This window comes from Platichthys flesus, chromosome 24 (assembly GCF_949316205.1).
Source record: "Platichthys flesus chromosome 24, fPlaFle2.1, whole genome shotgun sequence".
Taxonomy (NCBI): Eukaryota; Metazoa; Chordata; class Actinopteri; order Pleuronectiformes; family Pleuronectidae; genus Platichthys; species Platichthys flesus.
Genome location: NC_084968.1, coordinates 6674143 through 6700827, shown reverse-complemented (window position 1 = coordinate 6700827; position 26685 = coordinate 6674143). Strand labels below are relative to the sequence as shown.

At 42.6% G+C, this 26685-nt stretch overlaps 2 protein-coding genes across 3 annotated transcripts; both read right to left on the bottom strand.

Annotated features, from left to right (window-relative positions):
• Window positions 1-1490: 1490 nt before the first annotated feature.
• On the bottom strand, window positions 1491-16758 carry LOC133950091 (uncharacterized). Of its 2 annotated transcripts, none has more exons than XM_062384274.1 (11): window positions 16691-16758; window positions 7437-8824; window positions 6899-7122; window positions 6206-6411; window positions 5871-6031; window positions 5477-5580; window positions 5264-5324; window positions 4052-4140; window positions 3135-3257; window positions 2711-2811; window positions 1491-2562 (listed from the first exon to the last, which is right to left on the bottom strand). In XM_062384274.1, exons 2-11 carry the CDS (start codon window positions 8794-8796, stop codon window positions 2046-2048), a joined length of 2946 nt encoding a protein of 981 aa, XP_062240258.1. In that variant the 5' UTR covers window positions 8797-8824; window positions 16691-16758; the 3' UTR covers window positions 1491-2045. The 2 variants fall into 2 exon arrangements, with proteins under 2 accessions (XP_062240258.1, XP_062240260.1); XM_062384276.1 differs by having other exon boundaries at window positions 7503-8824.
• Window positions 16759-21267: 4509 nt separating this feature from the next.
• Window positions 21268-26565, bottom strand: slc3a2a (solute carrier family 3 member 2a). The gene is made up of 11 exons (XM_062384282.1): window positions 26449-26565; window positions 25376-25584; window positions 25094-25278; window positions 24038-24211; window positions 23825-23919; window positions 23580-23716; window positions 22999-23108; window positions 22572-22774; window positions 22408-22485; window positions 22094-22313; window positions 21268-21981 (listed from the first exon to the last, which is right to left on the bottom strand). Exons 2-11 carry the CDS (start codon window positions 25570-25572, stop codon window positions 21830-21832), a joined length of 1551 nt encoding a protein of 516 aa, XP_062240266.1. The 5' UTR covers window positions 25573-25584; window positions 26449-26565; the 3' UTR covers window positions 21268-21829.
• Between the last annotated feature and the right edge of the window lie 120 nt (window positions 26566-26685).

Here is a 26685-nt window from a genome sequence, read left to right as displayed (position 1 = left end):
TCCCCATTCCTCCCTCCCTCCCCTCTCCTCATTGGTCTGGTCCCCCTCTACCCCTTTATGTAAAAGATTTTCGTCGCTCTCTCTTTCTCTCTCTCTCTCTCTCTCTCTCTCTCTCTCTCTCTGAAAAAAGGGGAACATTGAGGACTGTTACTGTGATTACTTCTCCCTCCTCTGTGCGATATTAAAAACAGCGATAAGCAAAGAGGGACCCTAACTGCGAACATATTTATATAAGGGTGGGATTTCAAATTCAGTCTCGGTTAGTCCCCATGCCTCAAACGGACGCATTTAATAACACAATGGCAGTTCTGGGATGGAAGGGAGGCGGTGGACATGTAAAGAGGACAAATCTGATACTGGTAGACCTCATTTATTAACTAGCAACAGCTCACTCTCTTTATTACAGAGGTGGGCGGTGCTGTGATAGAAAAGATCTGAGAACAGCCGACATCAGAGGGAGAAAGGAGGGCAGACAAACTGTGCCAGACATGTTGGACTTTAAGCAGGGGGGAGGGAGATCTCTGGTAGGGGACCCTTGTTAAAGTTATCAGAGACATCAACAGGAAAAAATGCATGATGGTCACATGCTACACACGCAGACACATACAAACACATGATCATAAACACATCCATGCACTCGTTGAGGACAGTCATACTCGGATTGTCATTTTTAACATACAAACCGTACACACACACTCAAACACTGTAATAATTTTAGTGGAAGTAACAGTCGTGAAGAAACGAGAATAAAGAACATGTCACCGCCTTGAGAAATGCTATTGAACCACTAGATTGAAAAGAGACAATGATGATAGAGATCCAGGGAACATTTAGTTTGTTTGTGTCATCACAGAGACCCTTACAAGACTTTTATGTTTACCTGTTTCATTTTAGCTCAACCTCAGTCTGGATTTAGCTGACCTACTCCACACAGAGATCCTGTGCAAACCTCCCTGTGCCCCTTTCCTGGCATCTTGCAGGACACACACACAAAAGCTGGAGCTGTGGTTAACCATCAACAGGGCAATGCCGTCCACTCAGACAGATATAAGACAGGAGATGACCTACCAAGGTCAATATTAGTCCATTAAAGTGTTATATCAAAACCTTTCAACACGCTGTGTCTTTGTGAGTGTGTGTGCGTGATCATGTGTGTGTGCGTGCGTGTGCTTTTGCATTTTAGACCTTGATGCACCATTTAGCCCATCATTAATTCTTTAAAGGACTTTGTGAGAATTAATCGTTTGAAATATTAAATGGTTCTATTATTGATTTATTGACAAAAGATAGATAAAAGTTTGACATGTTCGTCCATTAAATATGAATATATATATATATATATATATATATATATATATATATAGCCAGTTAGCTTAGCTAAGCACAAAGCCTGGAAACAGGGAAACCGCTAGCTTGGATCAAAAAACAGAATATTTCTTATCTGTTTGATCTGTGTAAAATGTTGTGTTTTACTGACCTCAAAAACAATCTCAAGGTTACAAATTTTATTCAAATGCACAATTTACAAAAAAAAATCTCTTTCTTTTACTGAGCTACAGCGCCCCCTGCACCCACATGTGGTGATTCATTCGGTTGGACTCATTTAGCTTCGTAATATCTTGACCAGAGCTCTGTATGCATAGTCCCTTAAACACAACTGGTGGGTATCACTTACTAGCTTTCTGAACAAGAACAGCTGCTGATGAAACAAACACACCAAACTCTGCTTAGAAAGTTGGAGGTAAGCGCTGGTTTTAAATGATGTCGCTGTCTTTTTAACTAATCTACAGTTCGGTGTAACTCTTGAGCTTGCTGGGCTAGATCACCAAAGCTACATAGAGCAAGAACAGATGTCGGGGGTTGAGGCGTGGGAAATGGAAGCTGAACCATTCTCACTATTCCAAGTCAGTGACCCATCAAACTAATTTTAAAGCGGCTATTTGAAGGTCAAAAATGGAAAGTGTTACAGCAAAAAGATACATAATCTTGAAGTGTAAATTATAGTTTGACTTCAGCGGTAGTAATGCTTTTGGGAGATTTAAAAGCTACTGCCAGTTGATTGGCTCTTTTCCTCCCACTGTCCCATCTCCAGGCTCCTCTTTCCCATCTGTGTTGCAGAAGAAGACAGCCTGAGTGGGACCGGGTCCATATGAGCTCCATGTCTGGTGGAAAGGTAAGACAGAGGTGGGCTCTCTTTGATTTGAGTCACCAGCGTCAACACTGGTGATCACACGGGAGTTTGACGCAGGGACGTTGTTATATGTTACTGCCGTTCTGGGACCTCGGGCAGCGCTGGGAGTGCTGGTGTTGCTGCTGGTTATAGAGTTGAGGATAATGTCTGCATTGCTGCTGGTGTGTGATGTTCCAGAGGAGGCAAAGGTCAGAGCTGGAGCATGAGGTGGGAGCAGGTTACTGCCTGAGGTGGGCATGGGGTTGGCGGAGCGGCTGAGGGCCAGACGCTGCGTGAGGATCTGGTGCTGCAGCCGCCTGTCGCCCCAGTCCTCCTGAGGCTGCCGGTGGATCTTCATGTGAGCGTTACGGGATTTGATTTTGTAGAACATTCTGGAGGGAGAGGGTTAGAGGACAGAGGAAGACGGAAAATTAAAAGAACACTTGGAAATCAGAACCATCTGCCGGCTTGCTCAGAAATGCCAAACACTGTACACAGCTGAATGCTGCGAGTTCCTCTGGTCTGACTGGTCCTACTCACTTGCCACACAGCTTGCAGGGGAAGAAGCTGGCCAATGAGGGCGCGGGGACCGCCTCTGCCTGCCCAAACCGTCTCTCCGCTGGCTGACAGATGGGCGTCACCTTTAACAACAGGACCAATTAAAAGCCACCATGCTGGGACTGACTTGTTGAGCCGCATTTCAAGCCGGATAACTATGGAACACAAGACCGACCAAATACCCCAGATTCCATGCGCACCATTTTGTTCTGTTAGTGTGTATCGTAAGGCTAATCCGATACATGATGCAGTGTATCACGGGAATAAACAAACCACCACAGGACAAAAGAGGAGAACTAAAGCAAAAGAATGTTACTTAAACAGAAACATCAGTGGGAAGTCCAGGATCAGTTTATAAGAGGAAGAAGGAGTATAAGTTAACTCTTAACATTCACATGTTTCTTACACTTTTCTGCTGCTGCAACTCTTCATCTCTGTTCTCTTCCTCCTGCTGTTTCCTCTGCTTGTCCACAAGTTTCTTGCTCAGGTAGTAAAACTCAATACACTGGCTCACCGTCTTGGTCCTTACCTGCAGCGTAAACACACACAAAAACATGTAAATACATGCAATTGCATGCATAGCTAGCACTGACAAGTCAACCTGAAAGACTGACTCTCTTCAAGACTCCCTCAGCTTGATTCTGAATTTCAAGCTGACCGTTCAGTAGCACTAACACACTGTAAAATCACAATGTTTTGCAACTTTTAATTCGTATAATCACTAGTCCTGTGAAAGTGGCGGTGCACTTTCAGTAATGTCACAGTTGCATAAGAAGCCATAAAGATAATCAGCGGATGTGGGGAGTTTAACTACACCTTGACACCGCAGCCACTCAAATGATACACTACAGATGGGAGACATGCAGTAAATTCTGCTTTCATGAGCCTGTGAAGGGAGTCAATGAGTTGAATGGGACATTTATCAAACTCTCTACTTGCTGTAAATGATCAGATTGTTATGAGAGTTGGTAATCTGTCTGTGCACCATCATCATAAGTGGAATAAAACTGTACATTTAGGGCACTTAGATGAGTCTGCTGCTCTCCTACTGAAGTGCATGGTGAGTCAACAAAAAACAAACAGGTGCAGGGACGGAAAGGAACACTGTGTACACTGCAGCTAAGGAAAATTCTTCCTCACCTTTGTGTCATGACCCTGACTTAAATGACATAAATTCTGGCCACTTTATGGCTCCTGATTTAGAAGAATACTGGATGTACACATGCATAGGTTTTTTAGGTTAGGGCATATGCAGATTAGAAGGGAGCACATTGAGAAAAGATTCCGCTCAAAAGACAACCAATGCATGAACGCTTGTTGTACCATTTTGTGTATGAGTGAGAAGTCTTTCCCGTAGGTACCCAGAGCTGCACCGAAGAGACTCTTTTCAGCGTCTGTCCAAAAATCACTCCCTACAGAGAGAGAGAGAGAGATAGTTGAGCGATGGGGGAGCGGGAGAGAGGGCACGGCAAATAATGAAAACAAATACCAAGAGGTTGCTGTTACTTGCGGTGGTGTCATGTAATGTAACCATTGTTGCGAAATCCTGCAGCAACTAGACAACCAGCGATGATGAGTCTGATGTGGATTGACTGCTTTTAGCAATGTGCTGAGTCGATAATGCTGATGAACACGTGTGTGTTGACTGATCTCCTATATAAAACGTAACATAAATTGCCTTAGGACACAGTCACACACACACACACACACACACTCAGTGTGACTCACAGCTTTCGACAGAGTTGGGTGTGTTTGGTATTTGCTGTGGAGACCAGGAGTGATTCAGGGGGGTTAATAGCTGCAGTGGTATTCTGGGACACGCCAGCGTCTTTAGACATTATTGAAAATAAACTTTTTAGCAGTCACCTGAGTTGACACTACAGAATAGAACAACGTGTCCCCTGTACCTCTTATAGTTCGTGGTGGATTTAAATGCACCAAAAAAAACGAGAGAGAGACCTAAAAAGAGTGGGGCTGTTACAAAGCCTGCTATTATACTACAGTGGGAAGAGTTTGTGTTTTGCTGAGTCTGTTGTTGTTCAGAAACATTGAACTTCCTTCACTGCATCACATTCGATTTGAATGTTACTTCTCTGGCAATTTAGTCCCCTGGTTAAAAGAGGTGCCACTGGAGAAAAAAACTGGAAAATAAACTTTGGTGATTTGATTCCAATGCAGATAATTAGTTTTCATACAGAAAATAATTGACCCACTTATTTTTCTACCATCAACATTAGCCATAACAAAGTTATACTGTGCCCCACGATTTCCATTTTATCGTCCATTATACGATCAAAATACTTTTTAACATTTTAACTTCTGCAATAGAGATTTTGATTATTTTCTGTTCAATGCTGCAGCTCTACATTATTGTGTATACGTGTTAAAAAAGGACACATTACAGTGAGAATGAAAACAGGAGGATTTAGCTGTGGGGAAAGAGTTATCTAGACAGAAGGGGATTTTTTAGCAATGATTCTTTATTGATTATGAGATAGCTTAGGCCTTAGGGTGAGGGCAAAGGTCAAAGGTTACCAGAGTAGTGGTAGTCTCCTGCTGAAGAGGGCTGCCAGAACAGCAGCATCTCCACCGTGGCCTGCACAGGAGAGAGGGACGGACAGGAAACAGATGAATGAGGCATGTGTGATGGATATTATGAAGAGAGTGATAACTGGATATGAATGAGAGAGAGAGAGAAAATAAAAAGAAAGAGAGAAAGAAAGAAAGAGAAAAAGAAAGAAAGATTACCATTGTGTTCCCCTGACAATGGTGCAGACAGTGCAGAGCCAGCTCGGTGTTACTGCCCCCTCCTGGTAGACAGCTCGAACTACACAATGAAAGCAGCTTGTCCACTGTGCACACACACACACACAAACACAAATTAATAAATGGCCATTACTACATTTAATTATGGTACGAGTCTACAATTTTTGTCTAAAATTATTTTTAGTTCCCATTTCTCCTGTGAATAACAATGCAGGTATGAGAAGAGGAATCCTGCAAACTGTCCCGTGGGACTTTCCTTTTCCCACTTCCTTATTATGTTGATTATCGCAGAGTTCACCTATTTTGTTTTTTTACATACAATCACATTTATCTCGTCAATGGGTTACAGGTTATGAAAATCAGATTGAGACATTACCTTGATTTTGTAAGTTGGCACTCTCCTCCAGCTCCAGCAATGGTTTCCAGAGCAGCTGTTCCCTGGGAGCTTGGTCATCTGGGGACCAAGCCTCTGACCCATTGCCCTGAACGCAGCATGGTGGAAGCTCTGCCTGGAACTCAAACCCTACATTCACACACCTGTAAGGAGGGAAAGAGAAATAGAAACAATGAAAGTGAGTTAAACCCTAACCCTAACCCAAAATACTTTTAAAACTCTTAAGTCAACACTTTATTAGTATAATGATAATGTATTTTTCGCCTGTTTCCATTGTGTTGTGTTTTTCACCAGCTCCCAGTTTCCTTTTTACCCACCGTAAAACACCACAATCCTCTTCCACTTCTCTGAATGCCAGTTTATCCTCTTTGTGATGGAACGGTAAGAGGGAGGAGTACAGCCCCGTCCCTCTGCGGATTGGATTGAGCAGGGGTCGTGGAGTGTAGTGGCCCTTCTTCCGGCCCCTGATCGGGTGAAGGACACTGGGAAATGGAGTTCCGGTATAGACCGGAGAGGCTTGTTGCTGTAGAGGTACAAAGACAAAGTATTTTATAGTGTTGCTCTTTGTGTCGTTTGATTAATACATGATCAAAAATTAAATCCAGACGGAAAAATGTGAGAATAGAGTCCTAAAAGCTGCAGTAATTAGAAGATGAGCTACATTTAGTGTTGGTTTGGAGGCAATCAAGTAACCCAAACTCCTTAGAACTGTATTCTGAGTAAGGTGATTGGGGTAAATTAATAATTGCAGGGAGAAGCCCATGGTGGATCTGGCCTAGTTTGGAAGCAGGCGAATCAAACTCCATCCTAGGTGACAATCGGGCCTTTCACCAACCCTTACTGTGTCTAATTTACAGAATCTATCTATACACTGAGTCTCAAAATAAGAATGTGGTTTTAGAAGCAATAACGCAAATAGAGCTAACATAATCTTTGGACAAATGTATGCATCCGCCCATCATGTGTGTACAGCTTCTATTTCAGTCAGGATTACATGTACCACACCATACCTGCACAGCGGCTGATCCCATCTTTGCTTTCTGGCTCACCAAGTAAGGAGCTGTGTCTTCTGCTGCCTCGTTACTTGGGCCGGTGAGGTGAGATGGAGGAGAGAGAAGATGGAGGGATGCAGCGTTCAAGGGACAGAGGTCTCTGGGTGAAGGGTGGAGGGACGAATGATGGAATGGGGAAGTGAGGAATGGAGACTCAGGAGCCTGTAGGGTGTCATGTACAGCTGGAGGAATAACGAGAAGTTGGTGGGAGAGAAAACAGAGTGAAATGGGAATATTAATTCTGACATAAAGACTACTGGTTTTCATTTGGGACCATTTTTTTTTTTTCAAATGTTATAAATGTTCTTACAGATTTAATTTACAAATAGTTTGAAAATGTAAAAGGTGAAAATCTAATTTGCACTTAGGAAATGGGAGATTTTCCCATATGTATATGTGGTGTGTTGTTCATTTAATTTATTAATGTTTAAGTGCTATATTATATTCACATTTATATTAATCTTCTAAGAATCATACTTATATTACAATATTTTACCAGTAATATTTCCATAATGAGAAACATGGGAAGATCTTAAGTTGTTGTCACTGCTGCTGGGGTCACCTGACGTCTGTGGAAAGCTGTGCGACAGCACAGGAAACTTCCACATCATCCCAGAGCAATGGACAGATGGGAGAGGCTGAAGGTGGGATGTGAAAAACTGGAGCGGGCCAATTGATTCTTGGCCACTTCCTCCAGACGCGCTGGGAGAGTCCATTTTGGAGGGCGAGTGAGAAGGAGGGGGTAGAGGTGTGGGAGGAGGACTGAGAACTGAAGACACGAGGTGAGACGATGTGGGAGGAGAGGGGAAGGATGGAAGTGAGTGGTGAACTGGGGAAGAGAAGGAGACAGGCGGCAGGTAGGGGTCTGAATCAAAAGCACAGCCGTGACTCGAGTTGACGAATCCAGGCGTTTCGCCAAACTCCCACAACAGTCCAGAGGAATCCCCACTTTGAATCACGGGGAACCGTCTCTTTCGCTGGGAGAGGAACGCCTCGGAGAAGGAGTCCAGTTTCTGAGTGTACGTCCCGCTGCTGATGGTGATAGGTGACCTCAGGGGCAGGCCCCCCTCTGCTTCTCCTCTCCACCTCCCTTCTCCGGTCTGACTCAAGGGAGACATACTGAGCCAGTGAGCCTCCACCTCTGCTTGCTGCAGCTGATCCTCGCCCGACCCACAGCTGGACCCATAGTCTTCCTCTCTTCCTGAATAGTTATCGCTCACTCTTGAATCTGTCCGACAATAACCGACGGTGCTGTCGCTCAAGCTGCCTGCAGCACTCCTACTGGGGCACCTCGTAAAGTGGCTAAAATTAGCCTCCCTATTGTAAACCGCTTCACTTTTAGCATCACAGCTAACCTGGGTATAGTTATTATAATTTGCTCTGAGTTTACAACTGAGTCCTTCCTCGCTGTCACAGTTCATGGTGTAAAAAGCCCCATTTGGGTTATTGTAGCAATCGGCTTTACTGTAAAATACATCTGTAGAGCTTTCACCGTCTTCCCATACTTCTTCTTTCTTGATGCCAACAACCCAGGCGTCAGTGAACTGACCGCCCGGCCCGCCATCTCTGTCCCGATGGCCTCTCAAGCCATCATCTCCACCCATACCTCTACCACTTGTGTTTTGGAATCCTCTATCTCCGCCGCTGCTCCCCTTTCTCCCCCCAGAGGAGCTGCTTGAATTCGAGAAAGACGCGGCAGATTGTTCCCCCCTGGTTCCGTACTGCTCCAGGGGGTCCAGCGCAGGTTGATACCCGGCTTCTGGGCTCTGCAGGTTGGGCAAAGTGAGGTGAAGGGATGGGCGTTGGCGATGGTGGTGGAGGTTAGGGAAGGATTCGATGGGTGAACAGTCATCCATGGTCGTCTGCTTGGTTTGGTTAATGTGACTACAGGACACAGAAAGGAGCACAGGGTAAGTATGAACAATCATGTCACAGCATTAGCATTAGTACTCGCCTGCCATAACATTCTCTGACAGCTTCTAGGACTGTATTTCGAAATACGAGTTCTTCTGCAACCAATATTGTTATTTCTGTTATTGCATTTTATTTTTTGGTTCAGTTACTCCAGTACCTACTAACTCAATCACAATAGAATAGGGAGTAAAAAATAGAAGCAGTCCGCAAACCAAAACAGCACAGACACGACATAGAAGATAGAGGATACAAGAGATTCTGTGATGGTAGAGGATTAATTACAAAATTTGAAAACCTATCCTGAATACAATGTTAAATGTGTTATTGTTGCTAACCGCTGCTAAAGTAAAGTAAAAAAGAGAGTATCGTTACGTTTTTGCATTGGAAAAACAGCTGACATGCCTATTATCTCATAATTATTTACTTATTTACTAGCTTGTCCTTTTCCTCCGTTAAAAACAGATTCAAAGACACAGCATCGGATGCGGTAGAAAATGTCTCCCCACAACTTGACCGAAGAAATCAAATGCATGAAAACTTGTGCCGAGAGCGACGCAGCAAGAGAAGCCAATAAACAAAATATAAGGTTATTTAGCTTAAATCAAGTATATGAAAAACAACACTTAAACTGGGTTGCAATTCACGTTCACACTGCGCTGCATTCAACTTTTAAGTCTTTCATTCTTGAAACCACATGCCGCTCTAAATAGGACAGGGAGTGAGTCAGAAACAGAAAGTACGAAGGAAGACGAGATGAAGACAGATACACTGTATGTACGTTTTGAGGTTTTCTTCTTTTTTCTTTTACCAGTCCTTGGTGCTTTGTTTCCTTTTCAAACATTGTCCTCTGTTGTTTTGGGGTTCTGGTTGTTCTTCTTCTAATTTTCTTCTTCATTCTTTCTTTCTCTTTCTTGGTCTGTCGTTCGCTACTGTGTCCAGGGTGTAATAATTTCCACCTTCAGATTCATAGACAGACACTTAGTCCTCCTATCTCTCTCTCTTTCGCTCTCTCTATCGCTCTATCGCTCTCTCTCTCTCTCTTTCTCTCTCTCTCTCTCTTTCTGCTGTTTAACACACACACAAACACACACACACCTAACTGGATCAGTTACTGACTAAATCACACTTATGTGCGTCTACACACACACGCTGAATTTCACACACACACACACACAAACATACACACACACACACACCTGCAGGTGTCAGAAGGGACCGAGGGGTAGTGATGTTGCCTCGCTGCCTTTTCGTTGTTGTGGTAACCACATCCTGAGGAAACAAACGCTGACGGATCTCCCTCCGTTCAGCTATCTTTATCTCTCTGCCCTCCGCCTCCCTCTCCCTGTCTCTCTTTCCGCCTCTTTGCCCGTCCTTATCTCACTCTGAGTCGTTCTCTCGCAACTTTGTTTTCTCTTGTCCCATCTTTCATCTTCTCTCCATCGCTTGCTCTTTTTTTCATCTCTCTGCTTTGCTTTAGTCTCTGTGTTCGTTCATACGCTCTCTCCTCTTCGGTGCACATCTTGGTTCTTTCCTAGGCTTTTCCATCCCTTCTGGCCACTTTTTCCACTGTTCCTCTCTTTTTTCAGATACTCGTGCTGAGATTGAAAACTGATCAGAGAGGATCCTCAAAAACAAGATGTACTCTATAAAAAGCTTTCATCTTGGAAACTCTTTAATCGTTTCAGTTTGCTCAATATGTGTGTCTTTCAATTCTCAACACAGTACATTTTGTAAGTATAAGTAAGTAGATTAAGAGTCTCTCGCTGAGACAGCTGACAGGAAGTGAGAGACATTCAAACAGGAAGGAAGACGGCGACAAGCGATGAAGTTCAGGGAACCCTCTAAACACATCGCAGCACCACCTACTCGCCACCCACTCGCCTACCTGACACACACACTCACACACACACACAAATTAAATAACTTTTTTGTCACACAACCTTAAAGCACCTGCTCGCTCATGCACACACAATATCAACATGACCACTGCCAGGTTTACAAGACTGAGCAGCTTCAGAAAACCTCAGCCACACACACTCATAAACAAGCACACACAAACACACACTTACACACACACACGCATCTGTAAAAGGAAGTATGACAATGTAGAAATAGTCAATAATACAAAGTGCCACCAATAAAAGGTAATTGTTATTTTCGGTGTTAAATAACCTAATGAATCAAATCCTGTGGTTGTCTTCTGTATAATCTACCATCATCACTATCATCATCAAACGTACCAATAGAATACATACTTGTCATGTGGAATACAGTATATATGGTCAAATCTAAAATGTACAAAATTATTAATTTAAGATACGTTTATTTATACCAAACATATGCACAACACACTCATGCAGGTAGGTAAATTGAACCTCTGCTTTTAACCCATCTGGTGCAGGACACACAGAGCAGTGAGCATCCATGTACAGCGCCCGGGGAGCAAATGTTGGGGGAGTAAGGTGCCTTGCTCAGGGGCACTAGACAGGGTAGGGAGAATTATCTTGGATTTTTGAACAGATCAATCCAGGTTCGTCTTTTGTTGTTTCTCCGTGGAGTCGAACCAGAGACGAAACAGAGAACTTTTCTGCCCATAGTCCAAGTTTCTGCAACTAGACCACCGCCTCTCCCCGCCTCTCTAATTTGTAACAAAATGGAAATAATGGAATTTACCGTAGTTCACTTGAATTAATGTAATTTTCATACCTGGAAAGCTGCTGTGTCCCCTTGTTCGCATCCATTGTAAAAAGTTGCATCATTCATGTAATCAAAGGAATCGACATCTGTCTGATCGTCGTTCGAATCATCAAAAGTGAACTAAAGACATTTGCGTCACTAAAGCTGACTTTTTGTGCCGAAAATGACTGAATTTACTTAATAAAGTTAAACAACTTTTGCAACACATGTACGAACACATGAGACCTGCAATGTGCAGTTCGTGAGTGACAGTGCAGGAATGGGATGCTTGTGTAATCTGTGTGTGAGCTGCAACATTAGTCAGAATAATGAAAAACGTACACTGACGAGGAATTAACAAGGTTTCTTACCGCTGCTTATTTCTCATCCAGCACAGGAAGTTGTTGAATTCAACTTAATGCCAACTTAAACATCCTCCTCAGCCGGCTTCAGTTCCCATCATTACAACTCAGTCAGTAAAATGATGTCCTTCCAAATATTCAATAATTCTATTCTGCGTAGGAAACTGAAATTGATGCAACTCATGAAGAATTCCGTTTTTTCGAACCTTGCCGAACTGAGTTCTGCATTAAGCTTGGCCTTCAACAGCCTGACCTGAGATCTACACCTTTCCGTCTTTATTTCAGTCGCTCTGACATGAGCTGCTAATTCGTCTTTGTCGGCTGTGCGTAAATCATTTGCATACATTTGTGTCCGGAACCTTGAGAAAGCAGCGGAGTGAAAGATGTCTGAATGAGAGGACGTGAGTAGGAAGCGGAGTGTGGAGGAGTGCGTACGTACGAGGAGACACTTCTCTGGTTTTCTCTCGAATTCACCATAAAAACCCGCAGGAGCAGAGGAGGGGGGAAGAGAGAAGCACTTCTGGACTTTTTTCTTCCTCCGTCCCTCCGCCTGTCTTCCGTCACCGAGAAAAGAAGAGATGACGAAAGGAACTAACAAGCCGAGGGAGACATTAACCTTTTTCACCAAAGCCAGCAGGTGTTCGACTGGGCCTTAGTGTTGGCAGAATGAGCACACATTGACACTCTAGGTGAATGTGGACATAGACGGGACATGCAAGTGTAACGTTGATGATAAGGTGACGATGCTGTGAGTGAAATACTCGGCACACAGAAGCAAAACTACAACCAATGTGTGCGTCACACAAGACTATAAACAGACAGATTATTTTTCAGAAAAGGTGGACCTTCCCTTTAATGTCGGTACAAACATTTAAAGCAAAGGGGAAGGATGATTCAGCGAATTCACACACTTTGCTCAAACGACAGAGGATTTTTATCTAATAAGACAGTTTGACAATATAAATAACACTCAGAAAAAGGTTCACCTCAGTGTATTATTAACAAATGTGACACACAAATCAACATAAAAAAGAATATTGTATATTGAATATTGAGAATGCTATATCTTTAATTGTTAGGTAACAAGAGTTTATACGCCTGAAAAGATCAGAGGCCATAAAATGTTCCGAGTACTTGTCGCGGTGCACACGCGTCTCCATGTGGGCACCACGGGACGACTTTTCACATTTCATCACCTAACAGCAATCGCCGTATCACAATAATCTGAAGCAGTAATAATAAACTTTCTCTACCCCTACATTTCACCTTTTCAATAAACTTTTGAAAAGCTACCAAAGTTATCAAAGCTGGATTTGAGAGCGACGAGACATTTAGCAAACAATAGTAGAATAGCGCATATTAACAACAATTTTTGTTGTGACACTGCTGATACAGTGCGATACTAATAGTTGGACACTTTCCATCACTGTGTTATCTTTATGGAAAAAAACAACAATCCTAATGAATTTAGCCTTTTTAACAATTATCTGTGCATGACGGTGCTAAAGAATGAATTCAGTTTTCCGTGAAGATAAAGATCAAAGGGGTCAACTGAAGGTGAAGTAACAGAAGTAACATTATATGAATATATAAATGGAAATATACTAAATGGGTTCCTCCATTATTTTAAACTATCACAGCACTCTAACGAAAAATGAATGATGATGAGTTGTATTGCAAGTAAATCATTTTCGCTTTTTCATATTTGTTTTTTGCAACTGGAAAAACAGATTACGAACAAAGAATATTAGAGTTACTATAAATATAAAATTTGTTATCGTGCAGAATTTGTTTTTCGGCAATTTATTCTCAAAAGGACATCAGCGTCAGGGATGAAAGTTCAACATCTCAGTTTCTTTGAGTTGTTCCGACTTTTAAATGTTTTTTTATATCATCGCCGCTACAGTATGGAGCCGTACGAGGATAATAACGAGTTTCCAGGAAAGGTTATAGTTCATTTTGTCTCATGTTAATTGACGGATGCACAAAACTTTTAGTTGAACTTCAGTCGTTTTGTCATTACAATGATTTAATAATGAAACCATCTCTCTATGTTTTTGAAGGACTTCTTTCGATTGCTTACAAAAACGTATGATAATCCACAATGTCACTGCTGAGTAAGCAATGATCGGGCAGAAATCAGTGCATTGGTGTCAAACGGGGGAAGGTAAAACACCTTGTAGTCAGATCCACCCAGATTCTGTCTGCTGCTGATTAGATTGTATTAGTCATACAATAATCAAATGTATTATTCATTTCTGATGAATGATGGTTATCATTTACATAGTAAGTTTACAATCGATGGTAAATGTACTGTATGACTGTATTTATATCTTATCGACCACTCAAAGCGCTTTACAGTAGAAAACACATCCTCCATTACAGTGTCAGCAACAAGGTCATAGAGTTAAATGTTTTGTGTTTACTTCTTCACACTTTGAAACTAAAAGGATGCTCGGAGACAACATACCGGGAACAAGGCTAACGTCCTATCTCGCGATAATAGAATCTTGTTTATCCAGCTCTGCTCCAAACTTTAGCAGCTTCTTCCTCCGTCATACACCCCCCCCCCCCCCCCCCCGCATATATACCTCCGTCCAATGTCAAGCAGCAGCGAATTACATTCCGTTTTTTCATCAGCATCTTCGTATTATTTCTATATAAATTCACAAAAAAAGGCCATATCTCGCCAGGTTCGCCGCTGATCTGGATCCGCATTAATATTTTGTAGATTCTGACCTAACCCGCATCCTTCCACCAAGTTTCATGGCAATCCATCGAGACGTTTATGCATAATCCTGCTGACAATCAGACGCAGATGATAATGTATCAATTACATTTTTTTGCTGAAGTGCAGTCTAATGGGTATACTGGTTTAAATCCAGTGCAAATGTAAATCACAAAAAATAGATTCCACTAATATTTAGCCCTTTAGTTTGACAGCTGAATCCCCACGCATGCATCTGATCCATCGTTGTGTGTATTTAAGGTATGACGAATGATTTGAGGTTGCACAAAAAGAACATTGCGGATTAGTCTGTGATGAAGAAATACCAATCAGGGGAAGAATAGAAGAATATTTTAGAGGTTTGAGAGGACTCTGATTGATTATCCTCCAACACTTAAATCTTGGTAAAAAGCTAACCAACCAAGAGAGGCCATCAATAACTGCGAGGAAGCAGCAGGTCTCCATAGCTGAGCAGGGAGACACTGCAAACAACAACCGTGTCACCGATCTTTAACAAAGAGAAAACCCCACTTTAAACAAGATCACATGATATCTGAGGTAGTGTTTATCAGAGCATGTGTGGTAAATAAAGTGGTTTTAGGGCCTGATGACTCTTTTATTTCAACTGTGCACCGCCAAATATTAGCAGAAAACTCAAAATACCCACTTTGAGGTTTGGTGGAGCAGCGTCATGCTGTGGGGATGCCTCTCTGCAGCAAGGCCCGGAAAGCTGGTGAAACGTAAAGCTGAACAATTCTTTCAATCCTTGATCCTAACATTTCTCTGGATCAGACTGAACTGCAATGCAACTTATTTCAGTCTTCCTCAGAGTCCTCATTTCATCCTCTCTTCCGGAAGCCCATAATAATGGCTCAATATATAATTTAAAGATGAAAATAGACGAAACAAGACAACAAATCGACTTAATTCTGATTCTACAGTTTGAGTTTCATGCAAAAAATCCGGAGACGTTCTTCATAGATGTTTTTTGATCGGGGCCTCGTTGGCGCAGACGCTTGCTCGACTTCACACAAAGGCGGTCGTTGCCCTCGTTCTGTCTGCAGATGTCAAAGGAGGTCACAAAACAGAAGGAGGACAAAAACAACAACAATACAAAGCCTTCTCCTCGAGCTTTGCCCACCTTATTCAAATCGATCAGGGTAATCAAAACTTAGAAACAACTTGAGACAGAACGGCCCCACCACACACTGCAGAATCCAAAATAACAAAACAACGCCTCTGGGTAACTGTTTGAAACAACTTCAATTCCCGGAGGGGTTATCACAAGAATATTATATGAGTTTGAGTTACGTGTCACACCAAATGCCATAAATGGTTTCTATGGCTATGTCCAAGGCTTAAATTCAAAGGCCTCTTGCCAAATTATCCCAGCAGGACAATAACCCAGATGTGTCTAACTGTACCTGGATCAAGATTAAAGTCAAGCTCTGATCTGTTATTGCCACCATTATACAAAGTATTTGGTTTTGAGACTGTCCATGTTAGAGCATGTTTGCTGTAAACACCAACATGTTGCAGGTAACAACACTGACATGCTACAAAATAAAGTTGCAGCTCGCGTCTCACTACCATAGTTTGTCCTTATAGGGAGAAGGCATAGCTTTATAGCTACATGTGCTATATGGATTATACGATATGTGATATTGAAAAGAGACACATACGAAACTGCATGGAAAGACTAAGTGACAATGATCTTAGTGCGATCTGTCCGAGTGCAACAAATGTATAGACTATAATGGATCTCTTTATGGATTTGAGCTGGATTTCTCTGCGTCTACATCCTTTCATTTGTGGATTTATTCAAAGCTGCATTCACAACGGAACATTTAACCCGTCAAATCCTTATATATGTGCACCTTCAATGTCAAGTTGGTAAAAAAACGTCGAAACGATACCCGACAAACAAGACCAAAGCAGAACCGGTGTGTTTTAGAAGTGTGTGAGTTTGTTAGTGATGTTGAGTTAAGTGAAAGCTCCTCTAAACTTAGTGGGGCCCTATCGTGTTCAAAATACAAAAGAGAACTTTGAAGGAGAATAAAAGAGTCTTACCTGTTTATGTGTCATTACGCGGACAGATGAGTCTGTGGCAAATGAAATGCGTTTTGTGTGTGTTTGGGTGTGTGCGTGTGTGTGAGAGTGTGTGGTCTGCTGGAAGTTACACGTGTGTGTGAAAGGGGGAGGAGAGAGAGAAACGGCGAACGAGAGAGAGAGAGATGTAGTTTCACTGAAGGTGATCGGCCGCTGGCAGTCTTTCAGTTGATCTTTCAGCCTTTCATCCCCCTTGTCATACCACAACCGTGTGTGTGTGTGTGTGTGTGTGTGTGTGTGTGTGTGTCTGTGTCTGTGTGTGTCAGGCTGTGTCATAGTGATGCTGGAAACATAAGAAAAACACCCGGGGTGTGTGACTTCAACCTCTTACATGTACATGTACAGACACACACTTTCGGTTTGAGAGGTTGGTTTTTTTTACGTACCTTCTCATTTTCTCTTATGGTCTGTTTATTTTAAAGACCCACACACACACACACAAAAATACAGGACCACTCGGAAAACCACATGCATATTGCACATGCTGTCACTCAGCGTGTTATATTGACAATTTAGAAAGATTTTGTCCAGATAATTGAGGTCTAGTGTTAAAGGGATAGTTCACCAACAAATGTAAATGCATTGATTGTCCACTCACCACTATGGCGATGGAGTTGTGGGCGAGGTGTTTGAGTCCACACAACACTTTTGGAGATTCAGGGTAAAAAGAGTTGCAGCCAAATCCAATAGGATTGAAGAAACTGGGGATCACTTCTTCAAACGTAAAAAAAAAACAACACGATTTCTCGATTTCTCGATACTGCTCCTGTGGTGTCATCGAAGTGTCCTTTAGTCCCGAAATGTCCTCTGATATCCTCCTCTGAGCCGCATTCACGTTCACACCGGAAACACACACACTGCACACAAGCGCTTGCCCAAGGTCATGCGCATTAGCACGTTAGCATCGGCACATTTTTAGGCTAAAAGCACGTTGTAGACAAACAGTTTACAGTTTTTTACTACGTTAACTTTACTCCAAAGGCCATTGCAAAGTAAAGAAAATAAAGAAATACTGTTTGTCATTCAATCTCTTCCTTGCTGCCTTGCTTAGATAGAGTTAGATCGATTCTCATGCCTGGATGGAGGCTACAGCTAGCATCCGGTTAGCTTAGCACAAAGACTGGAGGCATGAGCTAGCAAGCTAATCTTTACAAAAGCTGCCCACTCGTTCTCTTAAAGCTCATTGATAATCATATTTGAGATATAGGAACTTGTCCAAGAAATGTATTAGCGCTTCACTTCCCATACATTGTTAAATTTACGTTTCGGTTTTTTGAAGCAGGCTAGCTGTTTTCTAATCTTTATGCTAAGCTAAGGAGATGAGTTTCTTGTGCTAAAACCCTCCATCTATTGCTTCACAAGTCTCCTTAGCTTTAAGTTTTGTCCATTCCCTGACAGCTTTATTGAATTTCAAGCTGAAACGACCTTGTGTATGAGCTCCGGCGTCGGGTCGGCAGGAGAGTCGGATGTTTGGATTCGGAAAGCTGGAGGAGCGGAGGGAGGGAAATAAGAAAAAGGTGAAGTTAGACATTTTCTCTGCATATCCTAATTCCATCTGTTTCTAGTGTGTAATACGGGAAGTTTTATAGGTGGGAGGTTTTTACCTTTGGACGGAGGCAGACTTGCTATTTCCTCTGTTTCCTGTCATGCCAAGCTAAGCTAACCTTTGACCTCTCTGGTCAGGTGCTCAAGCATCATAGAACAGGGCAGTCGGAGAAAGGAGTTCCGGATTAGCATCTAGCTGCTAGCATGTTTATGTTCACACAGTAAACAATCGTGTATCAAACCAAAACCAATAAAGTTTCATACATGAATTAAGGAACCTAAATTCAGGAAGCGACTCAAATGTTTTTCTTAAATAGCATGTGCTTCTCCCTGGGAAATAAGAAAATGGTTCCATGTATTTTCTTCTCTCCTTTTGGCGAATAGACACACAGGTATGAACAGATGGATGTGTTCATATAGATTTGTTGTTATCCAGGCAGTGAAAGGTAATCATCATGACATTAGGATTTTTATGGTTTAAATGGGGACCATACTTTGAGATGAAGATATTAAATATCCTGGATTCTCTGCCCCAAGCCTGATCTGTCCTTGTGTTGCCGGTGGCTCTGTGTATAGTTTTTCTTTTGTAATAGAAATGTGAAGAATATATAATGTGATGCGTCATTTCGCCAGTGACTGAAATAAAGATGGTTCTGTTTTCTGGTAGTAAAATTACCCTTGCTGTCAGAAGAGCATTTATAAATAGGATGTGCACCGCAGCATAATGTTTCTCCAAGGTTTTTGGACATGATAGATTCAGCCTGATTTATTAATTGATGAGGCTGATTCGTCCAACAACAGAGTCATTGATAAAGAGAGTCAACTCTGCTTGAAATGCCATTGAGCAAGGCACAGATCCTCAAACTGTTGCAGACGAGTGGCACTGACAGCTCGAAGTGACATGTTCCTTCATTGTCAATGGAGCTGAGATACCTGGACTCAGTTTGTAACCAACAGACACAGAGAAATACAAATGCATTTGGTGTTGAAGTTTAGTTGACTTAATAACAGTAAAGACAGTGTCTGTATATCGACTGCAGCGACTTTCTTTCGAGGTGATCTTGTTCTCACTCACTTTCAGCTTTTCATTGCAGAGGACTTTACATTGTATGGTGACGTTCTGCAGCGGATTAACTCAGTGTTAAACATCACTGGTTCTCTTGCCTCGCTCCGTGAAAGCCGAAAAGGTCACTTAACCCTGTGATGTAGATGGTGTCACACTCAGATTGAGAGTCAGGCATGAGTGTGCATGGCGGTGAGAGAGACGGTGGTTGGGTTTCACTGCGGCGTGGGGAGCGCAGAGAGGCGCTGTGACAGGCCCTGGTTCCCGGTATCATTCACTTCAAACCTCCCCTGTGATACCACAGCTACACGGCGGCACTGTATTATCTCCAGAGCCTGAAACTCTGCTGAAACTCTCCCCAAGCTTATTTATTAAAGGCAATTTCTGACATTTTTCAATAGAGGATGGTTTGAAATCTATGTTTTGTCTGAGAAATTGCTGTTTTATGACATTACATTATACATAAGGTAATAGTATCTAAGGTTAATATTGTAGTTGACTACCTAATAGATACAGTGGATTTAGGGGCATGACAAAGAAAACGTCTTATGAAAGTACATTAATTACTGAATTGTACTTCTATGTTCAGTTCAATGCCACTACATACTTGTACTTCATTACACTTAGCTGACAGCTATAATGACCATCTACTTATCGAATTAAGATTTTATATATAGAGCATACGGTGAGCTTATAAAGTATTTTCAACTCCAACTGCATATTATCATTAGAAATTAGCTCCACCTCATTGAGGTGAAATTTAATTTACACATCAGTGCATGAGCAATAATAATACACTGTAGTAATATAATACAGGATTTCATAGTCCTGAAGACTACTTTTACTTTATAGTAGTAATTAAGAGTACAGTTAAAAGTACATTTTGTAAATAAAACTAAAGGAGAGCAAACTAACACCACATTTTCAGTGCATAACTTTTATTTAAGTAAAGGATTTGAATGTTTCCTTTATACCTGGTTAGCAGAAAAATATACATAAAATCCATGTCATTATTTATTTATATTATTACTGATGTATCAATGTGTAAACCACAATTCAATTAATAACTGGTTAAGTCCGAGCGTATTTTAGAGTTACTATATTGTTTGCTTTGATTAGATTCAATTAAATAAAAGGAAGTCATGAAAATGTCATCTTTCACAAACAGATATTATGTACTGTATCTCGAATTATAATTTACACAGTAACTAGTAAAAACAGCTTTCAGAAAAAAGTACGTATACAGAAATGCAGTGGTGTGCTTCAGACGTAGCAGAACAAAGTAGTCTTTCATGAAGTATTTGAGTAAATGTACTGTTATTCCTCATTGATGACTACAATTAGAAGCCTAAATGGCTCTGGAGGAATTCTGGATGGGCTCAGGTTTGCCTAAATATTTATGTCGTCATTTTGTTTTGCGGTTTAGTAAAATGTATAATTATAAAGTCTTGCAAAGAATGCCCGCCGATAAAGAGCAGGACCACAGAAACGGTTGTTGGATGACAAAACCTTGATCATTTACAGTAAGTCCTGTTCTTGTTCCCCCTGGAACCTGTCAATACTACAGCTAATCATCGAAGAGGATAACAAAGCCTAATTCATCCACTAAATCATTATAATGAAAACATTTATACTGTAACCAATTTCTCTACAAAGTTGGAAAGTGTGATTTTACAACGGTCGTTACTTCTGTAGATCACTGTGTGACCCATGTTATGAAAAACCTGAGTATATGCAGATGGTACATTTTATTATATAAGACCCATCTGAAGATGGTGATTGAAATATAGACAAGCTTCCTCTGTTGACATCTGTGACACACTTTCACACACACCTGTACGCTCTGAAAATAGTGGATATCTTATCTGATGCTTTCCGACATTAAGAACACACTTAAACGAAGGGTGACAAAAACATGAGAGCACAGGGGTCGGTTCAGAAACTGTTTATTCATTTCCAATTGAGTTCACTTGACAGATTCAAAGCATCTGCAGCATTATTGTCGTCTTGCCTTCTTAAAAAATACTTCAAACGCAGGCACCACACATGTTCAAATTTGTCACTTGTTTTTTCCCCTAGTGCCTTGCGAAAGTAAAACGGTCATTAAAAACAGAACTTTTTAAAAGGTTTAAGTAAAAATGACAAACAAACCAAGGACTGCTAAAATGCCCAAAGAACACGAATGGAATGTCTTTCACCAAAATGAACAAAATGCTCAATAGATGATGGTTGCATCTTTTCCTAGAATTAAAAACAAGCAAAATAAAACACAACTTTGAAAAACAATTAAAAGGATCAAATAAATCCAAGAGTTTAAACTGACCAATATTCTGCTGTTTTATGGCAGGTTTCCTTTGACCCAAATTTACCTTTGTTCTCACTGTATAAAATACTTTTGAATATGCCAATTGATTCCTTACGAATGGGACCTTCTTATCCTTCATTTAATGACACTAATCTGTATGCAGCCTCCCTGTGGTCTGGCGCCATCTCTAGACCGTGTAGGGGAACTTCAGCAGGACGGCTTCTCCTGATTCTAGAGTGATACTGTCCAGTCTGACCTCGGATTCTTCTGCGAGAGCGTTCGAGGAACTGTTTCCGGCCGACAGCCTCACGGTGGCCATCTCTGGCAGCACTACTCCCTCTGCAGGAACAAAGATCATGGTGTCAAAACAAAAAGAAAAGTGGACAGAAGTACAACCTGCTGGATGGGACACTTCACATTTTAACTGGTTCAGGGTTGAATTTAAACTTGCCTGTAGGCGTCAGCGAGAGCTTTAGTGGCTCTGGTGCGTCTCCCCAGTTGACCGCCGCTATGTATCTCTCGCTCTGGTCCCACACACGAAGGAAAGCGAGCGAGGTGGCAGAGGAGTAGAGAGGGTAGTAGTCTCCGTGGAGGAGAGAGCGCTCTTTGCCTCGCAGCTCACTGAGGGATTTGAACCACTTCATTATAGAAACCTGTTCCTTCCTCGCCGTCTGTAAATATGAGAAAAGAGGATATTGGTTGAGAAAAAAACACAGAGAGCAAAGTTATGTTTTCTTTACCACAGGTTCACTGAAGTCCACGTACCTCAGCTGCCTCGTCAACTACTGCTCCTTCTGCAGGTGCCTTCTCGATGTCCCAAACCATTTTAGAAAAGTTTCCCGCCTTAAAATAACAGGGGAAGAAAAACAGGTTATACTCTGTAACCAGCTGAGAGGCTGCGCACAGATTTCAACTGTGTTATCCCTTACCCCTCCTGCTTTAAGGCCGATCTCGTCTCCGTATGTAAACACAGGGGTTCCCGGCATGGTGAACAACAGCAGCTGGTAGAGACGGATCAGGGCCGGAGTTTTTGCCAGTGTGGACAGCTGGACCCTCTGGGCGGCACCCAGACCCCAGGCCAGACTTCTCTGGTCCGCGTGAAGGATGTCCATGGCCTTGATGCGCTCCACACCTGTACATATTCAGGTAAAAATAAATCACCTATTTTGTATCGTTTGTACCGTAGGACAGACATTTGTTTTTCTTCATTTAGTCTGATAGTCAGGATGGAGACACAGAAAGGGACACACAGGATGAGGAACAACAGCGTTTGCCACATTACTGTGGAGTGGTGCTGCTTTTTAAATGCATTACTGTGCTCTGTAGCAACTACTGGGAACACAACTCATAACCAACCTGCAGTTTTGGTGCTGAGCAGGTCGGACAGGACGAGGTTCACACCGGAGGTATTGACGAGCTGGGACAACTCGTTGGGAGAAAGGCCTTCCACTACTCCCATCAAGGCCCTGAGGGAAAGACAGTGAGGTCAGATTAGTGATCCCAGATTCAGTCGGCTCGAAATATACATTTTTGTAGTTGGATCATAACTTGTTTTAAGAAATAAACAGTGTTCAAATGTTATATTAAAGTCAATTGTGTAAGTTCTCCAATACACCACTGGGTGTCGCTTTGTCATGAGTGTAAAGTGCCACAGGAACTACAGACTCCTTTTTGTTGACCCAGCTCTTCCTGATCCCCCACCCACAGTCCTCCCCCCCGTAGCACTGGAATGTGTTTAATCTCCACGTTCTCTTCTCTAAACAAACTAAACTCTGTCGGCTGACATTCTCCTCATGCTTTGAAAATTACTTTCCCCCCCTTAAATAAAAAGAACAGGCGTAAAAATGTTTTTAACAATCTTAATATCTGTGTTGAAAGTATATGCTTCTGTATGAAAGTAGCAGACACCATTAGCTATAAACAAAGTACATAGTTACCTCTTCTTCATGTCCTCGGTGTGGTTTCCCAGGACAACAGCTTGCAGGTTTGACCATTCATCAGAGCTGGTGGCGACGCTCAAGTCCGAGAACTTGATGCCGTCGACACCCAGAGCCAGCCAATGTTCTGCTGCAGCCTGAAAGACAACATGATCACTTTAGCTAGAAGAAGGAGTAAGATCAGCTAAACGAGGTGAATCAAGTAAGTTAAGGACCACAGACCAATGTTTGTGTGTGTGTCCTACCTTAAGTTTAGCCATCACATCACTGGTATCAGCAGGACTGAACCAGGAAGCTGCTCCTAGGTAGTTTGGAGTCAGGTCGAGCACCACAGAAATGCCTATAAAAAAACAGAACGCTTAGAACCACTGGGCAGGAGCTGCTTCGAGTCCACAAGCCTAGAAACCTCAAAAAGGCACTCAGTCACTCATACTGATCTCAAGTCTATGATGGCCTACCCTTCTTGTGGGCCTTTTCCAGCACGGCCACCAGTTCGCTCTCTTTTCCCTGAGTTGGATCAATTACTTTGAGATCCAGGGTGCTTGGCTGGTCGGCCTGGAGGGAGTGAAGAGGGCCCAGAACCAGGCCTTTCACCTTAAGCTGGTTCATGGCGTCCAACTTTGCCTCGACACCTACAGACAGAGAGAGGGAGAACTGTAGTTACACAATGGACCACAGAACCCTGATGTGTGAAATGTAGCAGGGTCGGGGGGTTAGGAAACGAGGGCAGGAGGCTAGAGGGCAAGAGACACAAGAAAGGAGGTAAGTTAAGAGTTCTTATAGTTAGTATTGACTCAAGGCAGGAGAATGTGAGTGGCTCCATCCAAATCCTCTACTGGCCACGAGAAGCCGGAGTACAAGGCGGCCCTTCACGTGAAAAAACACCAGGCTCACGTGGGGCTTTTGGAATGCTGCCCTAGGCTTTTTGGAAACCCGAGTGCTCACATGTAATTCACTTTAAGAACAGCAGTGCAACCAGGCTGTCCTTCCTGTCTTTAAAAAAAAAAAAATTGGAACACGGAGTCTTGTGTAACTGTTTCTAGCTCTTTAAGTGACATTTAATGAAAAGCCAGAGATATATCTGTTGAGATCTCAAATTAAGTATATAAGATATCTTTAAAAAAATCTGCACACCACAAAATGGTTCTGCATTGCACACCCATGACCTCAAGCCTGAGCAGAAGATATGACAGAAATGACTCGTGGCTTTTTTAAACCGTCCTTTAGACCTTGAGTCACTCAGCGTCTGCCTCGTCAGCAGTTTGGTATCTGGCCAGCTGAAAGGCCACATAGAATTCAGGAAACCCAAGACACTGTCACGAGACTTATCCCATGTTACGGCGTGCAGACCAGAGGACTCCTTAAATAATCTCCAAATCTTATTTTGGGCATATGCATGACACCAAGAGCAGAACAGCACCAAGAAGAGGCAATGACCTGAACATGAAAGAAATCCTTTAAAATGAAAACATCTATTAACCCTGAAATACATCTGAAATCTTAAAATACTCTACCTTCAATTCCATCTGCGAAAGCCACGACGTCGGGGATCTGGTACAGGGGTCCCTCGTTCCACCAGTTCATCTCAGGGAGGGGTTTGCAGCGAGGGGCCTGGACGATGATGGCGATGGCTCCTGCCAACATGCCGATCCAGCCCAGCCAGAACAGGATGAGAAGCACCCATCGGGTTCGCACCCATCTGCAGGGACGGATGAGAATGTGGTGGAAAAGGTTAAGGTGACGACATAGGTCAAGACCAGGGGTTAGACAGTATCTGTTGCAGCTGGTGCTCTTACCCTGGAGTGCCGGCCACCTTCATCAGCTCCTCTTTGGACAGGCCGGTGAACGTCACCACATCCTCGGGGACCTTCACCTTGACGCTGCCATTTTTCTCCGCGCCCGGTGCCGGGCCATCACCCGTCATCGGCTGCTTCTCGGGATCCAGCTCATTGAGCTCCACTTCCTTCATGTCGACCTCTGTGTCCTTACTCATGGTTGAGCTTGACTGTTAAAAAAGGAGATAACAGATTGTCAAGTTGACGATTAGAGCAGGTCCAAGGAAAACATATGGTGTGAGGATATGACAGAGAAGACATAGTGGAAACGAGGAGGTGTTTGATCACATTTCCAGTGAATTGTTGTTCCTCATTGTTCAGACATGGAAACAAAAGTTAGTCCCTAAATGGTTGTTGCTGATTTGACATGCTAACATGCTAACCTGTTCCAAGATCAAAATCAGACTTTAAACCAACAGCCTTTGTTTCATTCTTGCCCACTTTCTATGAGCTAGGGACTAATAACAATAATAGTTGTGGGAAACAGCAGCTTCCAGTTACAGGATAATTAAACGGCCGTCTCTACGGAAACTGAGACCTTCAAATTAAGAGCTCACTAATCGATAACTATCCTTTTCACCCCCTCGTATAAAAAGCTGTTAATCACAGAAGATCCAGAATAGATTATAAACCTGATTGAAAAACGATATTGATTACAACTAAAAGGTCACATCCACTCGTTGATACGGGGAGGTGTCAACCATAGACCGGCTGCTTCGTCAAACGCGATTATAATAATAATAAAAAGTGAAGAAAACAACCGTATAAACTCGAGTATCTCGGCTGAATCCAACTCGGTTCTCGAATTAATCCCAGTACGATTAATTAAAAAACGTCTGATGTGGTTTAATCCCTTCCTCCCCCCCCAAGAGATGATGAAATCCACCGTCGTCGTCATCCTCCTCCTCCTACTCTAGGGAGCCACGCGGCAAAAACCAGCATCGCTTCTTCCTCTTTCTCACGTTCATCCTCCTTTGGACTCACAGTCTCACAACTTTGAGGAAGAGGAAATGATAAAGTAAGTGAAAGGTTACCTGTAAAAACACAAAGTATAGTCCGTCCGCTTCTCTGTCGGTCTCCTCCCGTCGGTCAGTTCCCGGTTAATCTAGCTGCTCAATGGGATCCGCTTTGTATTAGTAGTCAGAGTCGAGGCCACGCCCATGCCGGGGAGGAGCCAGTAACCCCCTGTTTGTCCTCTCTCTCTCTCTCTCTCTCTCTCTCTCTCTCTCTCTCTCTCTCTCTCTCTCTCTCTCTCTCTCTCTGGAGTAAAC

Coding starts and splice junctions, on each gene's coding strand:
- LOC133950091 (XM_062384274.1), bottom strand. CDS start 8,796: ATGGATGACTGTTCACCCATCGAATCCTTCCCTAACCTCCACCACCAT. Junction 5,325..5,476: donor ATTGTCAGGGGAACACAATG/GTAATCTTTCTT, acceptor TCTCCTGTGCAG/GCCACGGTGGAGATGCTGCT. Junction 4,141..5,263: donor AGGAGACTACCACTACTCTG/GTAACCTTTGAC, acceptor CTCTCTCTGTAG/GGAGTGATTTTTGGACAGAC.
- slc3a2a (XM_062384282.1), bottom strand. CDS start 25,572: ATGAGTAAGGACACAGAGGTCGACATGAAGGAAGTGGAGCTCAATGAG. Junction 23,920..24,037: donor GGAAAAGGCCCACAAGAAGG/GTAGGCCATCAT, acceptor GTTTTTTTATAG/GCATTTCTGTGGTGCTCGAC. Junction 21,982..22,093: donor GCTCTCGCTGACGCCTACAG/GCAAGTTTAAAT, acceptor TTGTTCCTGCAG/AGGGAGTAGTGCTGCCAGAG.